The sequence below is a fragment of the Lissotriton helveticus genome, chromosome 5_1, assembly GCF_964261635.1.
Source record: "Lissotriton helveticus chromosome 5_1, aLisHel1.1, whole genome shotgun sequence".
NCBI classification, from domain to species: Eukaryota; Metazoa; Chordata; class Amphibia; order Caudata; family Salamandridae; genus Lissotriton; species Lissotriton helveticus.
Genome location: NC_136065.1, coordinates 912,755,063 through 912,781,202, shown reverse-complemented (window position 1 = coordinate 912,781,202; position 26,140 = coordinate 912,755,063). Strand labels below are relative to the sequence as shown.

Here is a 26,140-nt window from a genome sequence, read left to right as displayed (position 1 = left end):
GCAAATGGTCTGGAGAAGCTCTCAGAGGCGGTATGCTTTGAAGCTTCCCCCTGTCCATCCTGGGGGAGGAGACCTATCACCTCACCCAGGATGTGCATTGTTGCAGGCCCAGGAGAGCAGGGGCTCTCCACCCAGGGATCCAGCAACGTGTCTGCTGTGTGGCAGTCTCTGCAGCCACTCAGCCCAGACGTGGATTGTAGGTTCGGGTTTTGGAGGGCATCTCTAAGATGCCCTCTCGTGCATTTTACATTAAATCCCACACTGGCATCAGTGCGGGTTTAATGTGCTGAGAAGTTTGGTACCAAACTTATCAGTCTTCAGTGTAGCCATTATGGTGCTGTGGAGTTCGTAATGACAACCTCCCAGCACCATATACTCTTAAATGGCATCACTGCACTTACAGTGCCCAGGAATGGCCCTGGGTACTGTAGGGACACAGGGCTTATGCACCTGTGCCCTCACCTCTGGCATAGGGCACCCAGGTAGAGGGGTGACTGAAGTATGCCAGGGCAATGGGTTCTGTGGGCATGGCACACAGGGATGTGCCTGCAAAGGTAGTGTGTGGGTGCCAGGGTACGGGGCCCCTGAGGGTGGCACAATAAGTGCTGCAGCCCTCAGGGGTCTTCTCTGGTCACCATGCCTTGGGTACCTAGGGTACCATTTACTAGGGGCTGACAGGTGGCCAGAGGTGCCAATTGGGTATTTTGTTTCAGCATAGCTTTTCTTTTTAGGGAAGAAACCCAGGCCCTGAATACCTGTTTGGCAGTGACCCAGGACACACTCAGTCAAAGCACATCAGCAGTTCAGACAAAAGTGGGGACATACCAAGGCAAGAAAGATGGCACTTTCTCACAGTTGGTCATTACGAACTCCACAGCACCATAATGGCTACACTGAAAACTGAGAAGTTTGGTATCAAACTTCTCAGCACATTAATCCCACACTGATGCCAGTGTTGGATTTAATGACCAGTGCACACAGAGGGCATCTTAGAGATGCCCCCTGAAAACTAACCCACCACTAGTCTCCAGGCTGAGGGGCTGCTTTCAGCTGCCACCACCAGACCAGTTTCGGGACCCCTGGGTTGAGAGCCTGCTGCTTTCTGGGGCCTGAAACAATGCACATCCTGTAATGAGGTGCCAAGCCTCCTCCCCCAGGATGGTAGGGTTCACAAAGGGGAAGCTTCAAAGGCTTGCCGCCTTTGTGAGCTTCCCCAGGCCAATTGTTGCTTTAGGCAACTGGTCACCGCTGGTTCTGACCCCCACTTTGGGCAGGAGAACCAGCGGGAATTACAAGCGAGGAAGAGAGGTGTGGCCACCTCTGCTAACTCCACCCCTCAGGTGGGGGAGGCGAGTTGAAGCACAACTCTCAGTCCACGCCATCTTGAAGATGGGGGAACTCAGCCAACCAGGGACAGGCACATGCCCCCCTCCCACTAGGGGGCATGATAGGCCATTGGTCCCTGCCTTTCACCTACCTGTAACGCCCCCTAAATCTTGTATTTAGGGGCAACCCTGAACCTTGCTTCCTCATATCCAGACAGGAAACGAGAAGAAAAGAAGGACCAAACAGCTGTGCAGCAGCTAATAAGAGGAAGAGGCCCACTGATTTGGGCCAAGCCCTACCGTCCTACCTCTCCCTCAAACCTGCTCCCGCGAAATCCCGGTGTGTCCTGCAGCCAACAACCTGAAACACCCTGTGAACACCGGATTTGTTCAACTGTAACCTCCGGCAGCAGTCTGAAACTGCGAATCCGCCCCACTCTGCACCTGCCGTCCACGGCCCGAGTTCGAGTGGGCAAACGACACAAGGAGGTCACCCTGGCGATCTTGAACCGATATCCGGTGACCCCTGACCTGCCTCAAGCCTCCAGCTGACGCTTGCAGTCTAAATCCAGAAGACCCCTCTAACCGCAACCATGAGCTAGTAAGATATGACCCCAAAAGGCACCCCTGCACCCGATGCCCCACGGCCTTGTGTGCCCAAACCAACGGTGCCTAACCAACCCCTAACTTACCAACTTCCCTCTCGAAGTGGTGGTCAGACCCAGAAGTCCTTTGTCTCCCTGCCTGCAGTGCTTTTGAAAACCTGTGGTACTCCATTGGAAAGAACAGGGCATCCGATGTCGAAACCGCACCCTGCACCCAGCCGCCCTAGTGCCGCTGAGGGTGCACCTTTTGTGCTAATTTGTTTCCCCATTTGCCCGGAGCTAAAGTCCAGGAGCTTTGCTCCCACAACCCAGTGACCTGCTTGTCAGCAGCCACCAACCGGAAGCCCCCTATCCCCCATTGGATAACATTAGGCCTCAACACTCTGCAACCGGCCGCTCTAGTGCTGCTGAAGGTGTAATAAGAGTGCATCACTGACCCTGGGGGACCCCTGAGTCTACCTCAACTCCCACTACAGAATACTTACCTAAAAAACGATAACCATATTTTCCTCCACAGGATAACATTGACACTTTTTCCCTGAAAAAGTTTTGGCGTTTTGAAACCTAAAGAAATTCTTTAAAATTGTACGATTTAACAAAAACATTTTTACTCACCTGTTTACAAGAAATGTCCCAGTGCTGCATACAGCACTGAGAAAGAAAAGTAATCCAAAAGTAACCTACCTGCTATTTTAATGAAAATCCCATTCAAGTCTATGTACTGTATTTACAAGTGATTGCATTTCTGTGAAGCAATACTGCAAGTCAAACCACAGTACATTTACAATTGCAATTGAACTGTTTTACAATCAGCATTTACTACTGTAAAGTATTTGCTTACCTGTGCCAGGCTTGCTTGGTTCCAGAAATAAAATAACTAAGGTCTGAAGTTAAGTCTTTGAGTGTGTGAATTCATTTGCTGTCCGAGTGTGTACAACAAATGCTTAACACTGTCCTCTGATAAAGCCTTGCTGCTCGACCACACTACCACAAATAGAGAGTAAGGTTCTATCTAATTTTACCTCTGCCTACCTTTGGTGTTCCACTGGACTCTGTGCACACTATACCTCACTTTGGTATAGTATATACAGAACCAGCTTCCTACAGCAATGTCAAAGCTTTTTGTGCCCTGGACTTTTCCTCCAAGAAAGCTTTCTCACAGAGATACATTCCGGATGGTGTAGAGCATGGAAATCCTGTACACCTTCCCAATACTACCTCTTCTGGCAGTGTTCTGATGATCAGGAATGACCAACCCTGACTTCTTCTAGTGGCTCTGGATTGGGCCAGGAGAGTGTTGTACCAGGAACCTTATGGCATGAGCATTTGTTCTGCTATCAGGTTACTGCATTGGGGGGCCTCCTGTCATAATAGCATGGCAGATTCTGCACTCAAACCTGCGCAGTCTGCTCCTCCAAGGTGTAAATTGAGCAGTAACAGTTGACTTCATTGGCTCTTCCTCCAGAATTCTGGATTTTGTCCTGGCTGCCAGGTGTCTTTCTACTAAGTCTTTTCACCAGGCGCTGGAATTTGTTTGCAGCCTGGTGTGACACCCACAATGCTGATCCATTGGATATCCTCTTCGTTCTGTCTCTGACCCCAGAAGAGCATGTATTTGGCACAGTTATCTATCAGCCATTTCGGCCTTTTTACATTTACTGGAGCAACCATCCATGTTCAAATTACCTGTTTTGATGAGATTTTTAAATGTTGAACTAATTTATATCCTTAAAATAATTTGTGGTCCTACAGTGGGGATCTTAATTTGGTTCTTACTTTTGTCAGGCCTTGCATTTGAACCCATGCACAGCTGTCCATTAAATTTCCTGGCTTTGAAAAATGTTCCGGTCACATTGGCTTCGGCTCATTGCATGAGTAAAAACCAAGCTTACTTTCTGCAGTCACCTTATACCACCTCCTTTCCAGTCATTGGTACTGTGGATCAGGATGGTCTTTTTGCCTAAGTTTGTTACCGCTTTTCACGCCTGACATCCATCACTCTAGCAATGTTCTTTGCTTCACACCACGAAGAGACACTGCTTCAGCTATACCCTTGACTAGCTTTAGGTTTCTACACTGTCGCACCTAAGACCACCAGGTGGACGATCAACTCTTTGTAGGGTTATCTGGGACAAAGAAAGGCAAAGCAGTGCAGAAACACTCCGTCAATGTGGATAGTCCTGTGTATCAAGATCTACTACATGCTGACCAAGAGGCAGCTCCCTCAAGTTTGAGAGCCCATTCCACTAGAGCCAAGGCTGCTGTCACTGCATTGGAATACGGAGTGCCTGTACTTGATATCTGCCAGGCTGGAATGTGGGTGTCTGTGCATGTGCTCTCAAAGAACTTCTGCCTTGACAGTCAGGTCTGCCGGGAAGATGTTTCACTTGTTAGATTTAGCAGTACCTTTTGATTTGAGCCATTCCAGACACACCACCCTGGAATTTACTGCTTTGATATCTGTTCGAACAAAGAGGAATCTGCAGTTAGACACAGCCATCAGAAGAACAAGTTAGTTGCTTTCAGTAATGCTCGCTATAGTAGGTAGTCTGTCTAACCTCAGATTCCTCACCACTTTCCTACCTCCCTGGTCTGTGGAATGGTCTCCTTTGCAATCTAAATATTTCCCAGTTTAGTAGTCTGCACACTTGTATTGAATGATCATTGTTGGGCTTTGCATCCCAGGGCGCAGGCAGTCCAGAAAGAAACTGATGTCTGTGCGTAGGAGTGGCATATGTATAAGGCTCACTTTGTCACTTCCGGGGCAGAAAGTCTGTGTATAGTCACATAGCGCTACCACCAGCAAGCGTGACCAATATTTTGAAATGTTCCGGATCCAGTCTGCTGCCTTCAGATGTACTAAAGGTCAGGAAGCTATGGTTAGAAATATTATCAACTGAAAGTAGTGTTACCGAAGGTAAGCAACTTGTTCGCTGTGGTCACACTCTACCCGTTAGCACAAAATGTTTTGCACTGTCACAATTAATTCTCAACTCTAACATAAACAGTTCAAACAGCTCACTCATCGACTATTCCTTGGGTGGAAACAAGCAAAATGCTACTACAGTGTTTCTTACCCTTTTTGCTAGAGACCCCCCTGGGGTCCGCAACGTCTGTTCAGGGATTCCGCTACAACTTACAAATCTGAAACATAATATTGGCTAAATAAAGTGTATATAAATAAAGAAGAAACATTTTAACCCGTTAAGTGCTGCCGTCGGCCGTTGAACGTTCGGAGCACTACCTGGCTGGTGCTGCGCACGTTCAACGGCTGTCGCAGCCCCGCCCGTTCTTTAAAACGGCCGCACTGCCGCGAAAAAATGGCCACGGTTAACGGGTTAAATTCAAACATTTTAATTGTCCTCAGATTGATTTGTGGGAGCCGTGCAAGTGCAGACTATATTATGGACAATGAGGGGTCTCAGTTGACTTCAGAAAAGCCTCAACCTTCTCATTTAAAGAGTACATTTAGATGTTTTTATTTGTTTGTGAATTAAATAAAATACTTCACTGTTTGTGTTATGTTTGATCAGTGCTTGTTTCTCTATTTTGTTTGAAACTTTCAAATTGCTTAAGCCTGGGTCAGTGACTTCCAGTAATGCATCAGGGGGAACCCAAAATGATTAAGTGGAGGTCCACAAAAGTCAAATGATTAAGAACCACTGGGCTAGTACCTCCCGGGCCCGAACTGGCCTGAAGAAGCTGCGCATATAGTCTTGACCTGCTGTCCAAGATTCATGTGATAAATGCGCCAGTGAGTGTTGTAGTGTTAAAGGTAAGCTGAGACAGGACAAGCATATGTCGAGGAAGCTGTGGTGCTCACAGCCTGGTGGATCTTGCAGCTTGGGTTTTTCCTCTGGCTCAGAATCCAACCCACCACCTAAAGATGCAAGGGTGCTTAACCCTTATTGTAACTGAGAGTACTTATATCCTGGTTGAGGCTTCTCCACAGATGTGATTTTAACCTAGTGCTCTATTAGCTTTCTTGGGGACTTCTGATTGCATTCTGGTTTGTCCTAGTGACTGAAGATTTCTTGGTGCTCAGTATTCACTGTGGAACTGACTAGAACCATCGATCCACTGGGTTACACCATTCGGCTCAACTATGGAGACAGTTTGTGGAGTGCAGGGCCTCACCCTTGCAAAGTGGTGAGGCCCAACTCCTTCTTTGGTGTGGTGCCGAATATCTTCGGCTTGTCCTGTCTCTTCTCCTGAGCAATGTCTACCTTGTACAAGATCATCTCGAATACTCCACTTTAGCAGACAATAAGCTCTCTTCTTTGAAGTAGGGTTCTGGCAGGCCCTCTAGGCGTTCTTCTTTGCTTTTCTTAGGTTTTTGGTCCCAACCCTGGCATGGAGAGTTGGTGGTGAATACTGTAGGAAAGTGACCCTTTTAGCAAGGTTACTCCCACTTTTTGTCTGATATTTGATGCAATTGTGACAAAGTACACCGGGTTCCTGCTATCCAAGTCCCAGATCTCTTTCCCTAAAATTGTACAATTGTTCCCTCAGTTGTCCATTGTATGAAGCCGGCTCTCTATATAGTGTACTAAAAAGAATTACACTGTGCAGAGAATCCAGTGGGTCCCCAATTGCCTTACAGAGACTAAAGTTGATAATACTAACGCACTCTTTTGTGGTAGTGTGGGCAAGCAGTTAGGCTTATCAGATGGTACTGCTATGCATTTGTTGTACTGTTTTCAATAGCAATCCGTACAGGTAATTAAAGCTTTTAAATGTGTGCACGTTTATGCTCAATGTTATCCTATGCAAGGAAAAGTCAGAAATGCATAAAGGTAGGTGCACTCTGTTTTGGGGGTTTACCTTCTGGGTTCGGAGATGTAGTGGGCCAAGGTCCAAAATACTACCAGCAGTTATTTTGGAACCGCCTGGTTTTATCGGGAGCAGGGTGCTGGTGAGGTTGGTAGCTAGCGTGCTGTGGTGAAGAGGGGCACGCAAAAAACAGGCTAAACTGGGACTTGAGGGCAAGTCTGAGCTCTCAAAATGGTGTTTGGGTCACAAGGGGTCTTGGAGCAAGGGGGCACATCCGGTTTGTTGGGACCCGGGGAAAGGCATCTATAGTGTAGAGTGGTTAGCTGGGCTGGGTGCGCACAGATGCCCCTCGTAGTCCGCGACAAACAGCTGGCAGGGTCCAAATCAAGGCAGCTGGGCCACTCACAAAGTGGGTCTCGGTGATGCTTACATCCCTTCATGGCTGACTGGTCGTGGTGCAGTGGGAATCCTGACTGGACTCTTTCTATTGGTGTTGGGTGCAGGCCTTCCGGTACCCCGGGGTTTGGTGCTGCATGCTCTGGTTGGCCCTGGTGCCTTCACGCTCTGTAGGGAAATAGATCTGACCCTCCATAGCATGTGTACCTTCTGTCACCTGCAGTGTCGGTTGGTTTGGGGTGCTGCTATGCGATGGACCAGACTCTACTTGTCGGTGCTTGCAGACTGCAGGGGATTAGCTCCTCTACTCCAAGGGAGACTGTAGGTGATTTTTGAAGTGCTGGCAGGCTACCCAAACCATGGTAGTTCTCCAACTCGCAGAATGAGTCACTCTGTTGCGATGGTCATGAAAGGGCTGAGATCAGGCAGGGTTTTGTGCCAAAAGTTCACAGTTCTGCTGCAGTACTCGCTGGGAAGTGACTCTTTTCGTCCTTCTCTTGATTTGTCAAATCCGGGTTATTTGGTTTAGGGGTGCCACCTAAATATTAAATTTAGGGGCATTTAAGGGGAGTGACAGGCAGTGGCCAATGGGCTACCTACCTTTAGGGTGTTGACACCCTCTATAGGACCACTTTCTTTGGGAAGCGGGCATAACCCTGACTCTAGAATACTAATTCTGTCCAAAACAAGATGAAGGAATCTGAAAAGGCGAGTCTAGACCAACTGGCCTGCCCTCAGGTTGATGCTGACTGAATGTGGGCACACCTCCTAATATTACTAATTTTCCTGCCTGTCTTGCCACCAAAAGTGGGAGCCGGACAGGGGCATGGGTTGCACAACAAAGGCGACCAGGCCTTTGAAGCTTCCTGCCCTGGAATGCACATTCTGCGTGGAGGAGGTCGAGCACCTCTGCCCAGAGTAGGCTTTGCTCCTGGCCTGAGAGTGTGAAGACTCTCACCTCAGGAGGTCAGAAACCAGTCTATGGTGTTTGGCTGGTTGAGACCTGTCAGTTAACACACTAGTAATCACTAGGTTTTCATGGGGCATCTCTCTGAATGCACTGCTTAATAAATCCGCCAATGGCATCAGTGTGGGTTTATTAAGATGAGGTGTTTGGTACCAAACACCTTGGGGTACAGTGAAGCCATCATGTAACAAGAGAAACTCGTAACCACAAGTGTCCAGCCCATGTACTCATCATGGATTCCCTGTGCTCTTGTAATATCTAAGGTTTTGCTTGGATATCAAAGGGACACATCCACTCACGCAGATAGTGCCACACTTTTGGTATAGTGTCCCCTGCCTTAAGGCCTGCTGTCGGGGGTGAATTACCTATATCACATGCAGTGCTTTGCTGGCATGGCACGCAGGAGGGGTGTGCCATGTTGAATTCGTTTTAAGCTGCACCAAGAAATGCAGGCTGCATGGGCAGTTTGCAGGAGCTTGGTGAGTGGCCCCCTAGAGTGGCACAATTCGTGCTGCAGCCCATACTTTAGTTCCAAGACCCTAGGTACCAGAGGTACCAGTTACTAGGGACTTACAGGGATCCTAAAGGGGTGCCAATTGTGGAACAATGGTACAGTTTAGTGAAAGTACACTGGTACTGGGGACCTGGTTAGCAGGAACTCGGTACACTTTCATTCAAACTCGCACCAGATACCAGGCACAAAAAAGCAGGGTCACTTTCCTACAGCCATACCTTTAGCACCCCTATAGTCCCCAGTAAATGGCACCACAAATAGCCAGGACATGGGTACTAAAGATGGTCCTTAAGGGTTGCAGCATGTATTGTGCCACCCTAAGGGACCCCTCACCTAACTTGTGGAGAGTGCCATTGCAGGTTGCATGTCTTGGTGCAGATAACCGTGAAAACACAACTTGGCAACCATCCCTGTGTGCATGGCTACAGTCACTGCATGCAGTATAGGTAAGCTAACCCTACAGCAGGCTTGCAGCCTGAAGGCAGGATGCGCTATGCTACATGTGTGGACATATCTGCATGAGCAGATATGACCCTGTGATCTCTAAATCAATTCTTGGATGTCACAAGTGAACAGAAACCCCATTTTAAGTAAATATGCTGGTAAAAACAAGTTCAGCAGCTACATGATAGCTTAACTGAAATCCTATAGTGTTTGGTATCAAAATCCTTGTATTAATAAACCCACACTGATTGTAGTGGTGGATAAAAAAATTCATGCACCCAGAGGACACCATAGAGATGCCCCTGAAAACCTACCAGCCTCTAGTGTGCTGGCTGATTGGTGTAGACCAGCATACCACCACAGACGAGGTTTCTGAACCCCTGCAGGTGAGAGCCTACGCCCACTGAGGGCAAAACAACGCCTGGTCTGGCCAGTGGTGTTGTCCCCTCCTCCAAGCAGGATGGATCTGTAATTAGCATATCAAGACAAAAGATTTCAAAGACCTCTGCCACCCTTGAAATGTTATTAAGGCTTCCCCAGACAAGGGAAATGCCAACCCCTGGGCCCATTTGACACCAGGACAGGCTGGAAATTAAACTTGAATGGAGGCGGGGTTCACTGCCAGGCCAGTCACACCACTATGGTGAGCTGTCTGATGTACCCCTTTAGGAAAATTCCTCCATCTTGGTGATGGCGGAATTAGAAACTCTAGGACAGGGTAATGTCCACTTCCCAGAGTAAGTGGCCATATAAGGGGTGTAGTGACCCCATGTATAAGTAGTCAGTTGGCTACCACCCATCACTCTCCTTAACACCTCTTAGTTTAGTATTTAGGGGAGCCCCTGGCACCAGAAAAGTAGATTCTAGTCACCTAAGGAGGACACTGGGGAGCCGTGAAAAGCAATAACGGAGGAGCAGCAACTGATCTGGTGCCAACCCTGCTAGCCTGCCTGCTGTCTCCAACAGTTGCACCAAAGAAGACTCGTCCTGCATCTGCTTTGCCTCAAAAAGGCCTGGAAGGACTTCCAGTACTTGAAGAAGCAACCAGGATCTCCTGTGGAGTAGCGGAGCTGCTCCCCTGCAGGCACCCAAGAACTGCTGGTACTCCGGATCTCCAAAAACCTGACGCTAGAAAGCGCCACACCCCCGTGCCCCCAGCCCGAGTTGAAGTGGGCCAATGGTGCCAGTGAGGTCCTGAGACCCTCCAGAATCAAACCCCAGTTTGGGATTACCCAGACTGGTCTCCTAGTTGCTGCCTGTAGTTTCTTTGTGCAGGCCCCCTCTACCGCAAGTGTCTCCTGCAGGGAAAACCAGACACCTCAAAGCACCACTGCACCCAAGCCCTACAGCCCGAAGAGAAGTAGACCAATGGTGTACCTAAGTGCTAGAGCATCGGGAGACTTGAGCCCCCCTGTGGTCAGCCGGACTGGCCCCTCAGTCCCTATGAGCAGCCTCTTTGTCCCAGGACCTTTTCCCTTTAAAATCAACAGGATTCTAAATGCCGAAATGCACCTCTGCACCCGGACGTCCCAGAGCCTCCTGAGGTGACATGTTGGTTTTGGACCTTGCCCAGTACTTACCTTAACTTCAGAAGATTAGTCTTGTAAGTTGCTGCTAAGTACCCTTGTGCAGTATGTTTTTTTCCTCATAGGATAACATTACAACAGTAGAGACAATGCAAATACTTGTACCTGTTTTCTTCAAAACTGCTATTTTAAAAAGTACTTACCCAATAACTAAGCTCTTGGTGCCACAAATTATAAAAAAATATTTTATTTTACTACATTGTTGTGGATCTCCTTATTTTGTGTGTGTGTGTTTCTGTCTATCTGTCTCATTTATTGGCTGTGTGCATGCAACAAATATCTAAATTTCCTTCTTTATAAGCCTAATACTGCTCAACCACACTACCACAAAAAAAAGCACCTGCCCACTAGTAAGGGATGCCTGGACTGTCTACACAATATTTCTCTTTTTGGTGTATTATATAAAAAAACAGTTTCCTATAAATACTCCAACCCTGGACTTCAGTTTGAGTTATGGACTAGCATGGGGATCCCATATTTTGCCAGAGAAGTCTTGGAACACTGGCAGGATGTTTCTGCTCCATTTTTATACAGTAATTGGGTATTCCAACAGATCAGAGGCATATTCGGTTCATTACTGGCCTTTTTGCTTATTCCAGTCAGACTAGTCCAGCCAAATTCTTACAAAGTGCTAGCAGGTAGTTGGGATTTAGCTAGAAGTCTTCTGACTGTAGGGGCCCAAAACAAGGGTATAAACAAAAACGGTGGTTGTCCACATAATTATCTGTTGACCTGTGGGGATAGTCCTTCTTATTATCAATAAACCAAAAAAGGGCAATTGAAAGTCCCTAAGTTTTAAAGGGCCTTCTGTCTCCTCTCTTGCACACTTTAAAGTATTTCCCACTACAAAGGATTTCTGGAGTGTCCGGGAGGAGACCTGCAATTAACATGTGCTACCTTGGCTCTGTTCAACCCTCCATTTTAGATACCATATGAATGTAGCACATTCAGAACTGATTCTAGTGTGGCAATGACAGCATGAATCATACACTCCATCCACATCCTTTGATTACGCAGATATGTTTACACGTGACATCCATGTTCAACATAGATGGGCGAATGACCAGGTTTCAGAGGACTGGTAGACTAATTTGAAAAAAGGTGGGATAGCCAGTAGGTGATTCTCCCTAGCATATGGGTAAGAAGGCTTTCCTTGTAATTATAAAATGTATCCCTGCCACCACTGTTGGGTCTTCTATAGCCCTGCAAGCTGACGGTAGTCATTCTCAATGAGGAGGTTGCATCTGGGGTGTCCCTCCAGACCACCAAGCCCTGCTCTGGGGCTAGATCAGTACCTCCCTTGCACACTTGTGATGGTTGTTTGCTCTGAAGACATGGTTAAACATCTTACTGTAATGAATTCAAGGCACAGGCACACATTTTCCGCAGACATCAATGGGACCTTTTCTTGTTGTTGGAGGGCAGAGAGAGGTCTGTACCAACCAGCCTGTCGACAACAGGAAATATCTTACAAGAAAATTAGAAATACTTTATAAAGAAATTTAGAAAGAAAAGTCAAAACTATCACTTGCAGTACTTATAAGGCAATGCAAGTTTGGTTTGTGGTATGCCATTCAGACTATTACAAACTTTATTCAACTTGTTGTTTTTTGGGTAAAAACCAAAGCGAAGGTCAATCATTTTTATGGGTGGATGAAGGAATTGTGTGAGAGATGGAGAAAGAGAGCTATATGGACTTGTAGTTTTCTTGTTATATTCTTTTAGCTGTGAACTGATACAAAAAGTTAATTTGTGTGATAAATAAAACTGCAATTTTAATCGTTTGTAATCCTGTATTCTATTTTCATTCTAGGGGTCTGGTCCCTTTGCACAATGCATGTTCCTATGGCCACTATGAAGTAACAGAAATGCTAGTCAAGCATGGCGCTGTTGTAAATGTTTCTGATTTATGGAAGTTCACACCATTGCATGAAGCCGCAGCGAAAGGAAAATATGAAATATGCCGGCTTCTCTTAAAGGTATGCAAAGTATATTATGAATATTACATACAGTTCATAGCTGTTCATTTGCGAAATTGAATAGTATGGATAGTCTTAATCATATATAGCTGCTGCTTATGATTCCCATATTTTTTAAACCTTGTGTTCAATCTAGGCACAAAAAAGAATTACCTCCTTGAACATACAGTTTGTTTCTTCTCCAGTTGTGGATCTTTGATAGACAGACATGCTTGAATCATCCTGTGTCGTTGAGCTAGACTAAACAGCAGTATTAACTTGTCCTCAAGCAAACCGGAGTATTCATTTATTAGTGTGTTAACCTTATTGAAACTACCTCAACATCACGAAGTTCGAAGAATCTGCTGAGCACATCACTTCTTCAAGAGGGCACACTACTTCAAATTTCTACTGCATATAGTATTTTGGGCGTGCTTGTAGAATTCCTTTCAGATAAGATTGTTTTTACATATCCTACCTCCTAACATGCTTGAGTCTTATTAACACAAAAGAATTGTTTCTGATGGGTACTTATATTTGGAAATGTCTCATTTGTACAATATGCCCTGGCACCAGACTGGATCCGAAGATTTTTGTAGTGGTGCTTCAATGTGCTGATAATTTGTGTAGCACAGCTCTGCTGTCTCTCCATACTGTCATAGAAGTGACGTAGTGAAAGCGGACATCTGTTCTTTTCTTTTTTTTCTCTGCCTTTTAACATGGATCCAGAATTTTTCACGCAGCTTTGTTGGTCATCCAGTGACTTCCGATGTCTACAACTGTGTGCTCAGGAAGGATGTCTCCACTGAAGCGACAGGATTTAAGCCATGCTGACACTGCAAAAAGTAGTTGCCAGTCCTGAATCCGCACACAGTGTGCTTGTTGTGCTTGAGCTCCAGCCAGGACTCTTGAAGTTGTCCGACAAGTGCACCCTTAAGCATACAAAGGCAATTCTGGATTAGCAAGCGATGCTCAAAGTCGTCTAACCTAAGAATAGGTCACGATTGAAGCACACATCATTCTCAAAGTCACAATCCAGGTCACCATTCCAGTCTTCAGCCCGCTTCTGTAAAATGTCCACTTCCTGGTTGAAGTGTGCCATGCAATCTAGTAATGAGCACGGTCTTGCCAAGCGAGACTCTACCTCATCATGTCAGTCAAAGCCTGCTGCGAAGGTGCAAGTGTGCCATGATAGTTACACTCCTCCACTCTCACCCAAATAAGACCCTGTCCCGCAATTTGTCTTGGTGTGCCCTGAATTTCCTGAGCCTTCTTTGAACCATCAGCAAATAGCAGCCTCCAAAGTTGCTATGCAGCATCTCTTCAGTACATTTCGGGCGGCCTTAGTGCTGCCTACAGATTCTGCCCCCTTGAAACCCACTACACAGTCCACACTGACATCCGTTCTGATCTCTACACTTTCACCAGAGCCAAGCTGAATTCTGTATGCCAGTGACCACCTTGAAAATGACCCCAAATCTGGCCTCAATGGTGATTTCTGACCCTAAACAGATGTTTGCCCTCTCCAGGCCCATGTTGCACTAGGAGATCTCAAAAGTGCAACCAGACTCTGTAGGAAGCTGCCTCTGTCTATGCCATACCAAAATGAGGTATAGTGTGTAAAATCCAGTGGAACCGCAAAGGTAGTCGGAGGTAAAAGTAGATAGCACTTTACTCTCGATTTGTGGTAGTGTGGGTGAGCAGTAAGTCTTTATCAGAGGGTAGTGTTAAGCATTTGTTGTACACACTCATTCAGCAAATGATTGCACACACTCCAAAGACTGAACTCAGACCAATTTGTTTTGTATAACATTGTGTTTGAGGCAAGTGGGCTGCTGAATTCATATCTGTGCATAGATTGCCGCCTAGTGTTGGGTCCGGATGATTGCACTTTGTTGTCTTGGAAGAGTCTTCGAAGTATCACGAGATAGGTGACTCCTCGCCTAGACTACAGCGCGCATAGGCATCTTCTCCATCCTCAGATTGTTTTTTACGCCATTGGGTTCGGATGCTAACTCCAAAACTCCAACTTCGTAATCGAAAATAAAACTTTCTAAAGGCCAAAAGGCCTTCGACTTAGACGGTATTGTTCACGTTCGGTACCTCTCTACTCAATCCAGCTTTCCATCTCCCATCGGTCGTCGACTCGGGCCGTTAGGCCTTTTCGACGCCACGTGAGCCGACCGTCGATGGAAAGAAGCCCTTTTAAAAGGTGCCCACAATGCCACTCCAAGTTCCCACATACAGATAAACACTCAGTATGCAACAAGTGCCTTTCCCCAGACCATAGGGAAGAAACCTGCCCGACCTGCGCCCAGTTTCGGTCGAAGAAAACCATACGGATCCGACGGGCCGCTAGGCAAGAAATGCAGCGACAGGCACCGGAACCGGACAACATCTTCGATGATGACCAGGAACTACCGGACGCTTAAGACTCGGACCTAGAGATCGTCACCGCCGAGGACTACTCGAATTCCGATGACGAGATCCCACCGGGGCAAATCGTGAGTACACAGCCCCCGACACCAATAAGCCCGTTACCGAAGGCTCCGGTGGAGGCATCGACAAAAGGCCTTAGCCAACATCATAAAAAAGTTTCGCCAGCCCCGCCATCCGGCTCGGCTCCGAAATCTAAACCGAAACCTTCAGAGACCCCAGGGCCCAGTAACATCGTCCCGAAGAAGGTTCCAGAGCCAAAAAAGGTCGTCGACCCGAAGGGTGCTGAACCGAAGAAAGTCGTACAACCAAAAAGCGTTGAGCCAAAAAAGACTGTCGACCACAAGAAGGCCGCTCAGCCAAAAAACGTGGACCCCAATGAGGTAGTCGAACCGAACAGGGGCACGCAGCCTAAGGGCGCCGAACCAAAGAAGGTCGCTGACCCGAATAAGCCTACCGGTCCAAATTCCATCGACCCGTCAAAGGTCGCCGACAAAAAGGGAGGCCGTACCGAAGCCCGTACCACGGCCGGAAAAACCTGTCGACCCAAAGATAAGTGCTCCGAAGACACCAGTCGATCCGAAGAAGAACGTCGACTCGGAAAAGGACACTTATCTCAAAAAGCCTACGGAGCACAAAAAACGTGTCGACCCGAAAGTTCCAGTTGACCCCAAATCACTCGTCGACCCCGAACAAGGGCCCAAGCCGAAAAAAAGCAAGAAAACACAAAAAGCGTCGGAAAAAACCCCAGTGTTACCGACCCAAAGAAGTCTTAACACTCAACCCAGATCCATCAGACGACCAAGCAAAAATATACATCAATCCAGAGACTGGTAAAGTTGCCATCCTGCACAGAAAAAAAGAGGCCTTTGGACTCTGGCTCACATTCCCCTATTCCATTAACGAAAAAGGACTTTGGGACTTCTCCCTCTAGACCCTTCATTCCTTTTCTGCCTATCATGCCTACTACACCCTTTAATCCTTACATTCCTTACTCTCCTTCTCACCACGGGGACAATGAGGGTAACATGGGGGAGGAGCCACAACCTCAATATGATTTCCCACAAGATCCTCAACCACAAGAGGAACCATGGGAGGAGCCAACAGACCCTTACAACACCCACCCCATCCCTGATGTACCCTCTTATCCTACTAAGCCGTCACCTACAGATGACACCATAGTCTTCAATCAACTCATAGACAGGGCAGCACAATTCCACAATGTAGATATGCATAATGACCCTGTTGAGGAAGACTTCTTATTTGACACCTTCCCCACTTCAGAAAAAGTGTTAGAACACTTCCCATGTTAAAAGGAGTTCTGAAACATGCACCTGACATATTTAAGGATACAGTCGGGGCATGGGTAATCAACCCAAGAATAGAAAAGAAGTATAGGGCAGCTCCTACAGACCCTACTTACATCAGGGGACAGTTACCACTAGACTCACTGGTAGTGGCTAATGCACATAAACAGGCCAACTCCCAAACAGGGGAAGCACCTCCCCCTGATAAAGAGGCAAAAATACTGGAGGCATCAGGCAAAAGGGTAGCAGCACAAGCCGCCAACTCATGGAGGATTGCTAATACACAAGCCCTACTGGCTCGTTACGACAGGGCGCATTATGATCAACTCGAAAGCCTAATGCAACACCTGCCTGAGCCCTTTAAAGCACAAGCTGATGACCTCATACAAGAGGGAAAATTTATAACAAATGCCTCCATCAAATGCGCGCTTGACGCAGCAGACACCGCAGCTAGGTCAATTAACACTAGCGTCTTATTACGCAGACATGCATGGCTGCGTATTTTCGGTTTTAAGAATGAGGTGCAATCCACCATTCTTAACCAACCTGTCAATCAAGATTTTCTATTTGGCCCTGCTGTCGACACCATTTTGGATAAAATGAAAAAAGACACAGAAACCGCAAAATCAATGGGGGCATTGCAATTTCAGCAACACAGAGGCTCCTTTCGGCGCTCCTCATACAGGGCAACTACACGAGGAAATACATTGCAAACATCTGCCTCATACAAAAGTAACACACAAGGTTCCTTCAACAAGAACACAAACAGAGGAGGTTTTAGGGGTAACAGAAATAAGGGAAGAGGACGTGGAGGCAATAACACCAGACCCTCCACTGCCACAAAACAGTGACTTCATTACGCTGCCTCCAGACCACATAACACCGGTCGGAGGCAGACTCCAACAGTTCCTACCTGTCTGGCACGCAATTACCACGGACAGGTGGGTGAGAGAAATTATCCAGTTTGGTTATTGCCTAGAACTGACTTCTACACCACCAAACATACCACCCAGACATCGTCCTATGTCCACGGAACACATCACCCTACTCCAACAAGAGGTGAAATGCATTCTGGACAAGGGGGCCATAGAGCAAGTCCCTTTCCACCAGCAAGGGACAGGAGTATACTCCCTATACTTCCTTATTCCCAAGAAGGACAGCTCCCTCAGACCAATATTGGACCTCAGACCCCTAAATCAATATATACTATCGGAACACTTCCATATGATCACACTACAGCAAGTGCTCCCGTTGCTCCAACAAGGAGATTTCCTAGCAACACTGACCTCAAAGATGCGTATTTTCACATACCCATCCATCTAGCCCACAGAAAATACCTCAGGTTCACAATAGAAGGACAACACTACCAATTCAAGGTTTTGCCCTTCGGGGATACCACGGCTCCAAGAGTGTTTACAAAATGCTTAGCAACAGTGGCAGCACATCTCAGAATGCAACACATCCATGTGTACCCCTATCTGGACGATTGGTTAATACAAGTGAAATCGTACCAACAGTGCGCAGCACACACATCTCAAACACTTCAGTTGCTACACAGTCTGGGATTTTCCATCAACTACCCAAAGTCGCATCTGCAACCATCCCACGCACAGCAGTACCTGGGAGCTACTATAAATACCTCCGTGGCAAAAGCATATCCAAACTCAGCAAGGATAGCCAGCATGCAGATACTCATTCGCAAATTCCTGCCACAACACTCTCTGCCAGCTCGAGTCTTTATGCAGCTCATAGGCATGATGGCCTCCTGCATATTCATTGTCCCCCATGCCAGACTTCAAATTCGCCCATTACAACAATGCCTAGCACGGCAATGGAACCAGGCTCGAGGACAACTAAAAGACCTAGTGTTGGTAGACAGTCGCGCTCACAACTCTCTGCAGTAGTGGAACCCACAAAACCTTTCCAAGGGGCGACTGTTCCAAGAGCCGGTTCCACAACTAGTACTAACAGCGGACGCATCACTGACAGGCTGGGGAGCCCATCTCCTTCAACACACAGTACAAGGGCTCTGGACAACCAAACAGAAAAGGCTGCATATCAACCAACTAGAACTGCTAGCGATATTCCTAGCCCTGAAAGCATTTCAGAAATACCTGTACAACAAGACGGTGTTGATCCGGACGGACAACATGACCACAATGTACTATATCCAGAAACGGGGAGGAACGCACTCTCCACAGCTGTCCCATCTGGCACAAAGCATATGGAGGTGGGCCATTCCAAAAAACATTTTTCTCCAAGCAGAACACCTTCCAGGGAAGGACAATCAGATTGCCGACCTGTTCAGCAGGCACAGCCAACAACTACACGAATGGGAGATTCACCCCAAGTTCTCCGGCCATTCTTCAAAGAGTGGGGTCACCCAGAAAAAGACCTGTTTGCCACAAAAGAAAACTCCAAATGCCAGTACTTTGCCGCCAGATTCCCACATCCGTTGTCACAGGGCAATGCGATATGGATGAACTGGTCAGGCAGATTTGCATACGCTATTCCCCCAGCACTGCTGATCCCGCTGGTGGCACGCAAACTGCGACAACACTCACTCACGCTAATCCTGGTTGCTCCCACATGGGCGAGACAACCGTGGTACACATTGTTCCTAGAACTTTCAGTAGTTCCTCATCAAAGACTGTGCCTTGCACCCCATCTTCTAACTCAGAACCATAGAGGAATCAGACACCCAGATCCCAGTCAGATGAACCTAGCGATCTGGCTACTGAGGTCTTACAATTTGGATACCTTAACTTACCCCCAGATTGCATGAACATCATTAGGGAGGTAAGATGACCAACCACACGAGCGTGTTATGCAGCTAAATGGAAAAGATTTGTTATTTATTGCAACAATAACCAAATCAACCCATTAGACGCTTCCATACAAAACATTATATGTTACCTGCGGCATCTACAAAGATGTAACTTAGCATACTCTTCTATACGACTACACCTCGCTGCTATAGCAGCATACCTTCAAAACAGGCAACACCTTTCACTGTTTAGAGTACCAGCAATCAAAGCCGTCATGGAGGGTTTGAAAAGGGTGATCCCTCCAAGACACCCCCCCTCCCCAGTCTGGAATCGCAATATAGTACTTACCAGACTTATGAGCCCTCCTTTCGAACCTCTACACTCATGCGAACTACAATTCTTAACGTGGAAGGTTGCATTCTTGGTTGCCATTACCTCACTCAGAAGAGTGAGCGAATTATAAGCATTAACAATCCAAGAACCTTTCATGCAAGTACATGCCAACAGGGTGGTTCTTAGAACCAACCCTAAGTTCATGCCTAAGGTTGTATCCAATTTCCATATCAACCAATCAATAGAACTGCCTGTATTCTTTCAAAATCCACAGTCAGTAGCTGAGAGAGCCCTACACACATTAGATGTGAAAAGAGCCCTACTTTATTACATAGACAGAACTAAATCATTTAGGAAAACAGAACAACTATTTGTTGCTTTTGCACCACAACACAAAGGAAATCCTATTTCAAAGTCGGGAATAGCCAGATGGATAGTTAAATGCCGTCCCCCCAAGAGCACACTCTACAAGGAAAATGGGGGCATCCATGGCTTTCCTAGGAAATATTCCTCTTGAAGACATCTGTAAGGCAGCCACATGGACCACCATACACACTTTCACAAAACACTACTGTGTAGACGTGCAAGCAAAACAGCAAGCTGCTGTAGGCCAGGCTGTCCTCAAAACTCTTTTTCAAACTGCTGCAGCTGGCACAGGTAGCCACCGCTAGAGGAGATACTGCTATACAGTCTATGCACAGATATGAATTCAGCAGCCCACATGCCTCGAACGGAATATGCTACTTACCAGTATGCATCTGTTCTTGGCATGTAGGGCTGCTGACATTCATATCGCCCGCCCTCCTCCCCGGTGCCTGTCGCAGCTGCAGCATTATCTGTGGCATGGCCATCTCTTACTTTCCTATCTCCATCTCTGCCACAATGGCGAAAAACAATCTGAGGATGGAGAAGATGCCCATGCTTACTGTAGTCTAGGGGAGGAGTCACCTATCTAGTGATACTTCGAAGACTTTTCCAAGACAACAAAGTGCAATCATCCTACCCAACACTAGGCAGCGATCTATGCACAGATATGAATGTCAGCAGCCCTACATGCCAAGAACAGATGCATACTGGTAAGTAGCATATTCCTATTTTATTTTTTAGAACCAAGCCAAGCCTGGCACAGGTAAGTGAAATAAATGATTTGCAAAATCTTTTGTAATGTTTTACAGTTTAATGTAAGTTCAAATGTAGATGATTGAAATACAGGTAAGTCAATACGTTGAAATTACTTTTCAGATTACTTTTCAGTTACTTTTCAGATTACTTTGTAAGTTGCTTTTTCTACTCAGTGTGATATGCCTAGATATCACACTGGGACATTTCCTAGAGAAACGGTAAGTAAAATCAGTTTTGCACAGTTGTAGTTTTTCCGGTTTTCATTCAAATCAACTCCACACAGAGAACATTTTTCAAGGAAAAACAGTCAATGTATTCCTGTGGAGAGAAATTAAGTTATCAGTTAACAGGTAAGTACTCAGTCTTTGGGTTTGAGTTTCTGGGGTTCGAACAAGGATTCCCCAAGGGTCAAGGATGTACCCTTGAAACACCCTCAGCGGCACTAGGGCGACAAGGTGCAGAGTGCTGAGGCCCAGTGTTATCCAATGGGGGATAAGGTGCCTCCTGTTGGTGGCTGCTCACGAGCAGGCCACATGGTTGTGGGAGCAAAGCTCCTGGTGTTAGACTCAGGGCAAAGGGGGATCCGAGTTAGCACCCAAAGTAAATCCGCAGCTGCGCAGTGGCGGCTGGGTGCAGGGTGCTGTTTTGGTGTTGGTTGCCCTGTTGTTTTCAAAGAGAGTTGTCGGTTTTGGAATTTGGCTGCAGAATCGGCCCAGGAAGACTTCCGGGAGGGATCAACAGCTTGGCAGGTAAGTTGGAGGGCTCGGGGATTTTGGTGCCCCTCGGGCTCTCTTCTCCAGGGTGCTGGCGGCTTGATGCAGGGGTGTCTTTTGAGGTTGGATTTCATCTTACTGAGGCCTTTCGTGGTTGAGGGAGGATCTCCGGGCAGAGGCTGCAGGCGACGTCGGGGAGTCCTGGAGGGGTCAACCCACGGTGGACTCGCACTCTGGAGTGCTGGGGGACCTCTCTGGGACTGGTGGGCTACTTGGGCCGTAGGTGACTGGTGCAGTGGTGGTTCCAGGTGTCTGGTTTATTTGTCCTCAGCAGGCTCAGAGGCTGTCTTGGGAGTTTTCTTTCGAACAGGGCTGCTGTTCACAGGAGATCAGATCTGTGTTGAAGGCAGTCAGTCCACCCAGGGGTCTTGGAGGTCGCTGGCTGCAGGACAGGCCGACTTTTGGCACAGGATTCTCTGGAAACTGCAGACGGGCCAGTAGGACTAGGGCAAGTCATTTCTTCTCTGCAGTCTCCTCTGCTGTGCGTCTTCTTTCATCCTTCTTCTGTGGTTGCTGACTTCTTGGTTCAGGACTGCCCCCTAAATATTGTATTTAGGGGGCGTTTTAGGGGTCTCGAGGTCAGTAGCCAATGGGCTACTGACCATAGGGTGACTACACCCTTGGTGTGCTCACCCCACGTGAAGGAGTGGGCACAATCCCTAATCCTGATTGGGGAGTGCCTGCAATCTGCAAGATGGTGGGCACTGAAGAGTGTGCTTCACCTCGCCTCCCCCATCTCAGGTTAGCAGAGGTGGGCACACCTTCTGGGCTGGCTAAATTTTCCTGCCTGTCTTCCTGCCGGAGAGGAGACCAGGAAGGGGGCCAGCTCCTGATAGCAGGAGAGACTGGAAATCTCATGACAAAGGACTTTGAAGCTTCCCTGCCATAGATGACTCTTCATGGCCTGGGGCGGTGTGACTACCTCTGGCCAGGAAATGCTTGGTTTCTGGGCTCAGAGGTGAAATCTTCACCAGGACCACCAGTGGAAGAAAGTGGCTAATTTCCAGAGGTCAGAGGGCGGCTGAAGCTCTAGACTCTCAACTGCCCATCATTGAGATGTTCAGCCAGAGCCTGCTTTATTTGAATCATTATTGCATATCAGTGAAGCTTTTACTAGTGCCCTGATGGTGTCCTGGTCCAAGTCATGTGGCTCTCCAGGCAGTCGATGTGTGAATTGGAGATACAGACAGTTCCTGCTGACCCACACTTTCTAATGAACAACATACACTGGAGAGCCTGATACCCCAGTCCCTGGCAAGTAATCTCACTTCAAATTCCTTTCCAAGTAATCCTTCTGACAAAGCCAGCAGGGTATCTTTGTGGTAGCCAGTCCAGATCCAATCTACCATGATTGCTAGACTGGATTGTTGCAATGTGCTACTCCTAGGATCCAACAAAGCGGTGATCCAAAGGCTCTGTTTGCACTTCCTAAACATTGTCATGTCTCCGATCTCCTCCTCCGGCTACTCATGGAACAAAGAACTCACTTCAAAGCTCTCTGTATCATCCATAAGATCTCTTCGGGCCTTTGCCTTGGCATTCTGAGTGCTATGTGCTCCTCTTATGTACCCACCCGCGCTTTGCGCTCAGAAGCTCTACGTTTGGCACGAGTGCCTCGGATACTGAGGGCTAGAGCGGGTGGCCGCTCCTTCAGAGCACTGGCACCTGCCCTATGGAACTCCCTATCTCCCTCTATCCGTAGCATCACTGATCACTGTATTTTTAGAAGGATTGTTTTTGCCCAATCGCAAATTTGCCTTTGCTTCCCATTTTATTAGACAGCGCTGGGACACCCTGTTGCTGTGGCAGCCATGTGCTCTATAAATATTTTAACATTACATTAGCAGGGGGTCCCTGAATGCCAGAGCTGATGTATTGTCTGGCAGACTGCAAATTGCGCCTCTATTCCAACTTGTCTCAGAGTACCATTGACCAGTGGGCTTTGCCCTGGGTAGCTCTATTCTTCACTGTCGAAAAGTAGATTGATGCCATCCTTGTGGCCAGAAGCCTTTCCATAACTATCGCTGAGTGCAGGGTTAAATTTGATGCCTGCTACAAGGCTGGAGCACTGACCCCTTCCAAGTCGGGCTTCCAGATGTTCTTTCGTTATCCCAGCAAGAACTTGCTATGTATAGGTTGAAATCTTATGTTCGAGGCATATGAGCTGTAGATCACATGCTATGCATAGATCACCATCTAGTGTTGGATCCGGAAGTTTGCATTTTATTTTTCTTCGAAGAAGTCTTTCCAGTCACAAGGTAGGTGACTCCTCCTTTCTGTGATAGTGCGCATGGGCATCAATTCCATTGTTGTATTGTTTTTTTCCGCCATCGGGTTCGGATGTTAGCCCCTGCGCTGCGGTTTAACACAGTTCGTCTGGTTTCCCTCCGTGCGCAAGACTCTCTACCTTGACGGTATTATTTCCGATCGCGTATTCCATTCTTTACGTGTTGTGTTTACTGATAAAAAAACCTCTTTCGATCAGAGATCTTCTGGCAGGTCATTGGGCCTACCCGCGTCTGTTCGATGGAACGAACCCCATTTAACTTCTTCCCTTGGTTTCACGCGCAGTACCCGCGCAACGAATCACACAAAGTGTGTAACCTGTGCTTGTCCCTTGAGCACAGTGAACAGGACTGCGGCGCATGCAGGGCTTTCCTCTCCAGGAAGACGCTCTGCATGTCACGACGTTGAGCCCGAAAGTTGCGTCATGCAGAGCAAGCACACGGGCTCTATTCCGGACCTCTTCGGACCTGAATCGGAGGAATAAGCCAGCAATGCTAACGGGGCCTAGGAGGAACAGGAACCGATCTCCATTTCCGAGTACGGCTCTGACCAGGATGAAGACATCCCACATGGACAGCGTACTGCAAGTACAAATCGTCCCTCACCCCGAAATCCACCTCAACCGAAAAAGAAGGCTTCGGACCAACCCGCACCCTCTGGCCCCGGTCCCATTTATTGACTGTGTGTATTTGCAGATGTATAACACTACCCTCTGATAAACCTGAGGCTGTTTGACCAAACTACCCGCTAAAAGGGCACCTGTGATTGCTAGAGCAAGACCCTGTTCTCTCATAAGGAAATACCTAGACTCTTTGTATAGGATACCCTACTTTTGGTCTACTATATAAAGATCCTCCTTTTACAGTAATTATGTATGCATGGGTCAGTGCATGTGATATTTTTAGCTAAGCTGACATAATATGCTTTTGGAAATGTCTGCACTCGCAAAAGCTATCCACATGCTCTAAATCCGCTTTGAAAAATATTGCCAGTACTTGCAAATTAGAGTAGAATAAATTCTCTTCCTTGTGTTGACTGTGTTATTGCTGGAATTCCGTAGGCTCCCTTAGTTTAACAATGCTTGGTTTAGGCATACCTTAATCCTGGTTAAACGTCCAAGAGACAGTACCTAATCCCAACACCAGGAGGTGCAGTGTTGGTTAGTAAATTAATTCTATGGACAGAGATGCAACAGGGGAATAATATGCAGGTTTAATAACACCTGACTGATTATGTACGTACTGCCTTGTAAAAGGCATACACAACACAAATTAAGTCTAGTTTCAAACTTGAATTCCTCAAAGATTTGCGAGACGTATTGGTTGGGATGCCACTGAAGATGTTTTGAAAATAATTGTTTAATTGGTTACTTGCTGAGTTAATAGAAAATGTAGCACTTGAACAGCTTAGTACTTATATTCCAAACGCTGAAAAGTGAAGCTAGGTAACTAATTTTGAGCAATACTTAAGTTAGTGAAGATGTTTAGTTTCAAACTCTTACTTTTAAGGACGTGTGTTTCCACTGAGAAACAATAATGAATACTTTGATTATAAATTGTATTCCTTATTCTGTTTTTGTTTGGTATAGTATTTTGCCAATTCATGTCCAAGTTAATTTGTTTTGCCTGCCTCCATGTTGTAAGCATAATGCCTATCCATATACTATGCTTGAGTTGCATGAGTAATTGTATTTTTGTTGGACTAGTTTGATTGTTTGATCTCTTTCGCTGATCATATGCTGTTTAAAGTTTTATACTTGTAGGTTCAGGTATGTTTTTTTTTTCATTCTACAGCATGGGGCTGACCGAACAAAGAAAAACAGAGATGGGAACACACCATTGGACTTGGCTAAAGATGGTGATACAGATATTCAAGATCTGTTAAGAGGGGATTCAGCATTGCTAGATGCTGCTAAGAAAGGCTGTGTGGACAGAGTAAAGAAGCTATGTTCACCTCATAATGTGAATTGTAGAGACACACAAGGCAGACATTCAACACCATTGCATCTTGCAGGTTGGAGCTTTATCTTCATTTTTGTGCTATTCATTCCAATTGAGGGAAAATTATGTTGGAAGAATATTCTAAGATTGTTAAACTCAGAGAATGGGTGTGTAAATTAAGTATGGGAAACTTTTTTTTCTCCACAGCTGGCTACAACAATTTGGAAGTTGCAGAATTCCTGTTACAGAATGGGGCTGATGTGAATGCACAGGACAAAGGAGGCCTAATACCTTTACATAATGCTGCATCATATGGGGTATGTAGCTTGTGCTGCTGGATATTGAATTTCTCCTGCTCAGTGGAAAACCAAATAAGTAAAAAGATAAATCTACAATCTAGCACCTGATTATCAAGTATCAGAAAGTGTTCCAACGTATATGCTCATTGAACTCAAAAATGCTTTTGTAAAACGTACACACACCTTAAGTGAATAAACACACTTGCTTGATGTTTTCATAAGCAATAATCCACCTGTAAGTAGTACATGTAAAAAAAAAACTGGGTACACTATAGTTACAACTGAAGTCTGTTCTTATCATAGTTCTC

At 46.6% G+C, this 26,140-nt stretch overlaps 1 protein-coding gene across 1 annotated transcript in view; it reads left to right on the top strand.

Annotated features, from left to right (window-relative positions):
- Positions 1 to 26,140, top strand: part of LOC144752568 (poly [ADP-ribose] polymerase tankyrase-2-like) — a 281,081-nt gene that overhangs the window by 207,436 nt on the left and 47,505 nt on the right. Inside the window, exons 15-17 of the mRNA XM_078640457.1 lie at positions 12,424 to 12,589; positions 25,387 to 25,606; positions 25,741 to 25,850. Coding sequence (XP_078496583.1) covers positions 12,424 to 12,589; positions 25,387 to 25,606; positions 25,741 to 25,850 — 496 coding nt within the window. The remainder of the gene's footprint in view (positions 1 to 12,423; positions 12,590 to 25,386; positions 25,607 to 25,740; positions 25,851 to 26,140) is intronic.